General features: G+C 56.5%; 2 protein-coding genes across 6 annotated transcripts in view; one reads left to right on the top strand and one right to left on the bottom strand.

The window, feature by feature from the left end:
• Apoa4 (apolipoprotein A4) overlaps window positions 1–7,036 on the bottom strand; it is a 13,311-nt gene that overhangs the window by 6,079 nt on the left and 196 nt on the right. The window contains exon 2 of one of the 3 annotated variants that reach the window (XM_023721098.1): window positions 6,422–6,890. In XM_023721098.1, coding sequence (XP_023576866.1) covers window positions 6,422–6,512 — 91 coding nt within the window. In that variant the 5' untranslated portion in view covers window positions 6,513–6,890. Of the gene's footprint in view, window positions 1–614; window positions 652–1,164; window positions 1,227–6,421; window positions 6,891–7,036 lie in introns of those variants that run through there. The other 2 variants (XM_023721099.1, XM_023721100.1) reach the window with 2 other exon arrangements.
• Apoc3 (apolipoprotein C3) lies at window positions 3,917–6,322 on the top strand. 3 transcript variants are annotated; one of them, XM_023721104.1, is made up of 4 exons: window positions 3,917–3,935; window positions 4,800–4,867; window positions 4,990–5,116; window positions 6,016–6,322. In XM_023721104.1, exons 2-4 carry the CDS (start codon window positions 4,813–4,815, stop codon window positions 6,140–6,142), a joined length of 309 nt encoding a protein of 102 aa, XP_023576872.1. In that variant the 5' UTR covers window positions 3,917–3,935; window positions 4,800–4,812; the 3' UTR covers window positions 6,143–6,322. The 3 variants fall into 3 exon arrangements, with proteins under 3 accessions (XP_023576872.1, XP_004636605.1, XP_023576870.1); XM_004636548.3 differs by lacking the exon at window positions 3,917–3,935 and adding an exon at window positions 4,270–4,370; XM_023721102.1 differs by lacking the exon at window positions 3,917–3,935 and adding an exon at window positions 4,271–4,370 and having other exon boundaries at window positions 4,667–4,867.

The following is a 7,036-nucleotide window of genomic DNA, read 5'->3' as shown; positions in this document are numbered from 1 at the left end:
AAAAAAAAAAAAAAAAAAAAACACTTCGAGGTGCAAGACAGTGAAAAGGCCTCTAACACCTGCCTCCCTTATTCTAGGTCCCCGCTAGTCCACGGTGCTCCCCACGTCACCGCGGTCGCCTCTACTGTCCATGACTTCATTCCTTCCAGGTGCAGCCCATGCCAGCTAAGGATATCTTGAGTTCAAAAACTAGTATCTGAATCCCTGGGTTTGTGTCTGGGCTCCTCTTGTGGCCCTGGGTGGGTCTTATACCTTCTCTGAGCCCCAGTTCCTTCCATGGAAGCAACCCTAGCACCTGCACCCTCGCTCACAAGCCAGCAAGGTGATCCACGTAATGCCCACCACAGTGCCTGGTGCCTTAGCAGACACTTACTAAGTATTGACCATGCTGTTCCCTAAAGGGCTCACCTTCCTGTGACACTGACACATTGGTCCCCATCCTGCTGCCAAATCAGGCACAGTCTGGCCTGGACTGGGAGCAAAGGTCACAGTGCTCAGAGCACCAGGGGCGAGGTGGGGGTGAGTCACAAAGGACATCTCAGCTGCAGTCTGCTGGACCTGCAGTGCTGTCAGCATGGGACAGGTCCGCAGGTGCCTCTGCGTCATCCGCTTACCGGGTGTGCCCACACTGGGAGGGCTTGGATCACTTGAGTGTCTAAGAGCACCTGCCAGGATGAGGCGCATCCACAGAAGTATGCAAACATCAAAACTGTCTACAGCACAAAGTGGGGGCTCAGGGCTAAGGGATCGCCACAGCTGCACACAGTGCAGGGAGCGCATGAGGCCAGGGATGCCGTCCTTTGTCCCCCAGGCCTGTGCACTTGGGTGTATCCCACCGATGAGTGATTTGTGTTGGCCAGGGAGGGGCGAGAGCACAGTGCCTGCGCTGTGCAAGGAAAAAGCAAACTCTGCCTCCTTGCTGGGCGTGAGTTGGGATTCAGGCCAGGGGCCCACGTGAGCTTAGATGGTCACGCCCTTCTTTGAGCCTCAGTTTCCTTGTCTATCCTCAGATAGACTTCACAGATGGTGAGGTGAAGAGGCTACTAGTCGGACGTGACCTGCAGCTGCCCCACCTGTCTATACAAGGGAGTGGAGCAGGGGTCAGTCTAGAGGAGCAGACAGCATAGACCCAAGGGATAGGATGGGGGCCGGTGTGCCACATACCTGCATGTCTCCAAATCAGCTTCAGGCTAGTCCTCCTTCTGGGACAAAACTAAATGTGCAAGAATCTGGGTGGGACTCTAGGAAGAACTTGGAGCATAGAAAGGCAGAGCTAAGAGCCTCTGGGGCAGGGCTGATGGGATCAGGCCCAATGAATGGGAACCTGCAATCCCAGCATTGGATCGAGAATCAGTCACAAACTCCAGAAGCTGACCCATGACTGCATGAGGCTTTGGGGGGACAACTAAAGACAAACCATAACACGATAGCTAAAGCTGCCCTGGACACACGAAGAAGCAGAGGGCGCAGATGTTCTCAGCTGCAGACTGTCAGGCCCCCTCCTTTCCTACCCACCACCAGCTCCTCCCCAGATGTAGGGAGTCCATCTTTCCAGGGGAGAAACGAGGGTGACAGGCCCCACTGAGAGGGCTCCACCAAAGCCCCTGCTGGCTTCAGTCTCTGACATCAGAGCCCAGAAGTCACTGCACACAGCACACCAGCTACATGGGCACACACCTGGGTCCTTCCAGCCCAGTACCACACTGGGGTTCTCCACACATGTCTTCTGACCACCAGGCCTTAGTGGCCTCATGAGGTACAGGAGGAAGGACAGGTACACAGGGACCCGATCAGTCCATGCAGGGCCGAGGACTTTACGCCACTTCCTAGCCTTGGATAAGATCCCACTGTGTCCCTTGCCTTTGGGGTAAGAAACACACTGGGACAGAAGAGGCAAGAGGCCACTGTGACTCCTTTACACACCCCAGGGCCCAAAACTCCCAGGACTCTTAACCATCTTCCTCTCCACCCACCAGCACATCTATTCTCAGAAAGTGAGCTGGTGAGATAGCCAGCGAGATAGCTCAGTGGACTAAATGCCTGCTTAGGCAAGTGCAGGGGCCAGGGTTTGATGCCCAGCACCACATGCCATGCTAGACCCTCCACCCTGGGGCACGCTGAGCCAGCCACCAAGACCAGGCATGGTGGTGCATAACTGTAATCCCTGAGCTGGGGGGGCTGAAAACAGGAGGATCACAATGAGTCTGAGCTGTGTAGTGAGACCCTGTGCCAAATTCATAAATTAAAAAAAAAATGTGAGCTGAACCAGATTTGCTCTGCAGTGTGAGAGGCTGTCCAGTCTCCGGGTATATCATCTCTCTCACCTCCCCATTCTGCCTGGGTGTTTATGAATGGTGTTTATAACATGGATTTAGTACAAGGTCTACAGAGTCTCACTACACAGATCAGACTTGTAGTGATCCTCCCGTTTTCAGCCTTGCAAGTGCTGGGATTATGGGTGCACCCCAGCACAGCATGCTGGGGATCAAACCCTGGTCCCTGCACCTGCCTAAGCAAGCACTTTAGTCTGATGAGCTATCAGGCCGACCCTGTTAGCCTAGATGTTTATTTTTTTTTAAATTTTATTTATTTATGTGTGTGTGTGTGTGTGTGTGTGTGTGTGTGTGTGGCCAGCTCAGCCCACCAGGGGGCGGGGCTGGCTGGCATGTGGTGCTGGGGATTGAACCGCGGTCACTGTGCTTTGCTAAGCTTGTTCTAAGTAGGTGCTTAAACCACTGAGCCATCTCGCCAGCCCCCAAGCCTAGATGTTTAAGACCCGACTTCTTCCCTCTCATCTCCAGTTCTGTGCTCTCTCTTCCTATTTGAATCTCAGGTTTCTTACCTATAAAATGGAGTTAATGTTTAATCCTCAGGGTTCTGACTACTTGCATTTTGACAGAAAACAAAGTCTTCAGCAAAGGAATGAACCCCCAGTAGAGAAACTTAAGGGGCTGGGGAGATGGCTCAGTAGAATAAGCGCTTCCCTGGCAAGAGCAAAGGCCTGAGTTCAATCCCAAGTTCTGCCGAGAGACAGAGAGAGAGAGAGAGAGAGAGAGAGAGAGAGAGAGAGAGAGAGAGAGAGAAACTTAGGGCAGGGCCAGGCTACTGTCTCGTGACTCTGACTTCACTGTGGGGTTGAGTTGCTCTTCCTGGGATGATGGCTGCCTGCCAAAAAGCCCTGTTTCTATGTGGACAGCTCCTCCTGCCCTAAACTAGACTGTCTCTGGGAGGATGCTGTGTTGGAAGGAGACTGGCAAGGCCGCCTATTGACCAGCTGCTTTGTACACGTGGTATTTCTTTAACTCATCTCCACAACTCTATAAAATAAGTATTGGATTCCCATTTTACAAAGGAAAGAATGAGTCTCTGGGATGAGGTCTCTGGTCATGGGTCACATGAATGAGAGACAAAAGCACAATTGGAAGCTAGGATTTCCTGGCTCCAAACTCCCAGCAGCCTGAAGAGAATGTCCCCTGACACTGCCATCCTTGCTGTCCCTCTCAGTTTGAGCTCTGGAAACAGCCCTGAGAAGGCAGGGCAGTGCCTGCCCCCAGTCCTCCTCTGTGCCCCCTGCCCGCGTCTCCCCACCCCTCACTCCTTCCAGGTACCACATGGCCAGGCCTGCAAGAGGAATCTGAGGCCTAGGGGACAGGACACTCCCAGTCACCTGGCTGGAGAGGCCCCAGGAACCCGGCTCCTGCATGGGGGTGTTATCAGTGGGTCCAGAGGACAAGGTGAGGAGCACAGGAGGAGGGGTAGACAGGGGCCCTGGGCTCAGAGCAGCCTTTGCCCTTCTCCTGGCCAGCCCCTGCTCTGGCTCAGTTGTCGGAACACAGTGTGATAGAAGCCTTGAGGTGGAGCTGCTCGGGGGTTGCGTGGATCTGGCTCTTGCCTTCCACATGCCCTGCCCCCTGCTCTTCAGTGCTGCCCTCCAGGTACCCCTGTCCCACCCACCGAGTGGCTCTCAGGGCTGAGGAAGCCCATCACTCTAACTAGAACCTTGGCAGGTAGCACATGCCCGAAAACTCATGTGTGGCTCCGAGGCTTCTGCCTTATTGCCAAAACCTCCCCCTTCTCAGCAGCCTCCCTGGGGAGTCAGGCTGTGGGAAGGAGTGGGGTCTTCCCATACCTGCCCCAGGGGCTGGGGTGGGGGGCAGGTGACCAGTGGCACAGCTGCAGGAATCCCCGCTGCCCAGGCAGCAGACACAGCTGGTCTCACTGCCTCAGGCCCTCCTCGCCACTGTCAGCAGGTGACCTTTGCCCTGCCTACTGGTCCCTCCGTGCCCGCTGTCTGCCCTGGGGACAATATAAAACAGGCCAGAACCTTCTTACCTGCCTACTCAGTTCATCCCTAGAAGCAGCTACTCCAGGTAATGCCCTTGGGGCAGGGAGCAGGGTGGAGGTTGGGGCAACTGGGGAAGGCTCTCCGTGCGTGCCCAGCCAGTAGAGCCGGAAGACATCTCGCAGGAACCCAGGAAGCTGTGGGTGGCACGGGTGTCCCCATTGCCAACTGCCCTGGGGAAATAGAGGGCCGGGAAGAGGAGGTCAACCAGCCAAAGCCATATACAGGGTGGTGGCCATGTGCGACTGGAACAGGCCCCACGCTGCACATCTCTCCTCTCTCTGCTTGCTGAGAGGAAGCCTTTGACCTTCTGCTCTAGCGCAGACAGGACACTGAGGCTGCATTCCCAGCCGGGGGCGTTCTCTGCGCAGCCCTGCTCACGGCCCCTGCTGACCCAGCCCAAGGGCTCAGAGGTGGGTGTCGGTGTGGGGAGCCTTCACAGGACTCTTCCCTGCAGGAACAGAGGTGCCATGCAGCTCCGGGTGCTGCTCGTTGTGCCCCTCCTGGCGCTCCTGGCCTCTGCCCGTAAGCACTTTCTGGGGACCAGGCTAAGGGCAATGTGGGAAGTGGTTTGGGGCTCCTGTGCCCTGTGGGTGGTAGCCAGGTGGGAGCAGGGCCCCCCCTGCTCAGCCCTGTTCTCCTGGCAGGAGCTGAGGATGCCGAGGAGGAGGCTTCCCTCCTGAGCTACATGCAGGGCTATGTGCAGCATGCCTCGAAGACCGCCAAGGACGCGCTGACCAAGGTGCAGGACCTTCAGGTAGCCCAGAATGCCAGGTAAGCCCACCGTGCAGCTCCCTCTGTCCCCTCTTGGTCTGTCCTCCTTAGCAGAAGCTTTAGTGATGACAGTGTGACTCTCTCAGCCCAGCCCAGGCCTGCGCCGCCCTGAGCTCCCTCACAGGGCCAGGGGCCAGGGGAGAGATGACAGGGGTGGGATCCCCTTCCCCACTGCCCTCCTTTCTAAACCCCAGCACAGCCCTGAGGTGGCCCACCTGAGCCCCCACTGCCACCTCCCGCTTCTCCTTGTCGGGCCAGAGGGGTGCCACTTTTGGCCTGGAGTGGAGGGAGGGCTGCGTTTTACTCTGTACTCTGAGGCTAGGAGAGCCGAAGTCCGTCCTGTTTTCCCAGGCTGTCCTACCCGAGAGTCCTCGGCTCTTCCTGTTCCCTGGCTCGCTTTGGCAGCCTTGGTGCGGCAGAGGCCTTTGCAAATACTGCCAGTCCTCCAATGGGCTGTGGAATGCGTATTATATTCCCCATTTTGCCAAAAAGGAAGTTGAGGCTCAGAGAAGTTAGGGGACCTGGCCAGATTGTACAGCTCAGTCTCTATCCCTCTGTTCCCCCACTCAGATCCCCCCAGGGTGCACAGCACCAGGAGACAGCATTGCCCGGAGGGCACAGCAGCCCTGGCCTACATATTTCCCACCCATCATTTTGTGCCTTGACCCAGGGACGGTGGGAGTGGGGCCAGGGCAAAGATCTGACCCTATCTAGAGAAGCGTGGGGTGAGACTAGGGTTCTCTTCACCACCTCTGGACATCTTCCTCTTGGGGTGGCAGCTGCTTGTGGTTCCTGCCCGGGGCCTCAGGGGCATTGCTGGCTAAGACTGGGGTGGCTGGAGCACTAGGATGAGCTTGCACACCCACCTCTGTGCCTGCCTCTCTCTGACTCCCTGCCAGGGGCTGGATGAGTGACGGCTTGAACTCCCTGAAGGACTACTGGAGCTCCTTTACGGACAAGTGGTCTGGGTTCTGGGACCCCACGCCTGAGAAAGCAGGGCCAACCCCAGCCCTCCTGGACATCTGAGCTCTGAAGGTTCCCAGTGCCTGTCTGCCCATCCTGCCAGCTCCCTGGGTCCTGGAGCCTCCAGGGTTGCCCCTGAATTTTCTGGAAAGGAACAACACTCTCAGTGCCTTTCCAGCCCTCCCCAGACTTGGCCACCTGCAACCATGCTGCCTCCCAATAAATCTGGATGAGAAGCTGCTATGAGCAGGTGTCCCTTGTGAGCCGTGGATACGTGGGCATGGGAAGAGCTGGGCCTGGGCGCGTGGCCTCTGAGCCTGGATTTCCTCCTCTGGAGATTACCCTGCTTTCCTTGACAGGCCTGTGTGAAAGGTCCCACGGAATCACAGCTTGGATGAGAAACTGTTATAAACTGCATAGAGCTACGGAGCATGACTTGAGTGTGTCCCCATGCCAGGCTGGCACTGCCATGTCCTCATCAGAGTTGAGATTGTGTTCATTCACCAAAACTGAGCAGCTGACTCACATTCCCCAGAACACAAGCTCTCATAAGCACACCCGGCAGAAGGAGGCGGGACGGAAGGAGCAAGACTCAGCTAGGCTCTGGTCATGGCTCCACCGCTCCATACCAGCTTGTTTCTGATCTGCCAAATGGGCACAGTAATGCCCCTGACATCAGGTGTGATGCTGCATGCCTGTCATCCCAGCACTTGGGAGGCTGAGGCAGGAGGATCATAGCGAGTTTGAGGTCAGCTGGGCTACACAGTGACTAAAAGGCCAGTCTAAGGACTTCCAAAAGAAACCAATTGGGCTGGTGAGATGGCTCAGTGGTCTAAAGCACCTACTTAGAACAAGCTTAGCTAAAGCCCAGGGACCGCGGTTCAATCCCCCAGCACCACATGCCAGCCAGCCCCGCCCCCTGGTGGGCTGAGCTGGCCGCGCACACACACAAAAAAA

The sequence above is a fragment of the Octodon degus genome, unplaced genomic scaffold, assembly GCF_000260255.1.
Source record: "Octodon degus isolate 3935 unplaced genomic scaffold, OctDeg1.0 scaffold00080, whole genome shotgun sequence".
Lineage (NCBI taxonomy): Eukaryota > Metazoa > Chordata > Mammalia > Rodentia > Octodontidae > Octodon > Octodon degus.
This window is presented reverse-complemented; position numbering and strand designations above follow the sequence as displayed.

What these genes read in the sequence shown, in the direction of transcription:
- Apoc3 (XM_023721104.1), top strand. Translation starts at nt 4,813, where the DNA reads ATGCAGCTCCGGGTGCTGCTCGTTGTGCCCCTCCTGGCGCTCCTGGCC. An exon ending in GGCGCTCCTGGCCTCTGCCC is followed by an intron (nt 4,868 to 4,989) that starts GTAAGCACTTTC and finishes TTCTCCTGGCAG; the next exon opens with GAGCTGAGGATGCCGAGGAG. An exon ending in CAGGTAGCCCAGAATGCCAG is followed by an intron (nt 5,117 to 6,015) that starts GTAAGCCCACCG and finishes ACTCCCTGCCAG; the next exon opens with GGGCTGGATGAGTGACGGCT.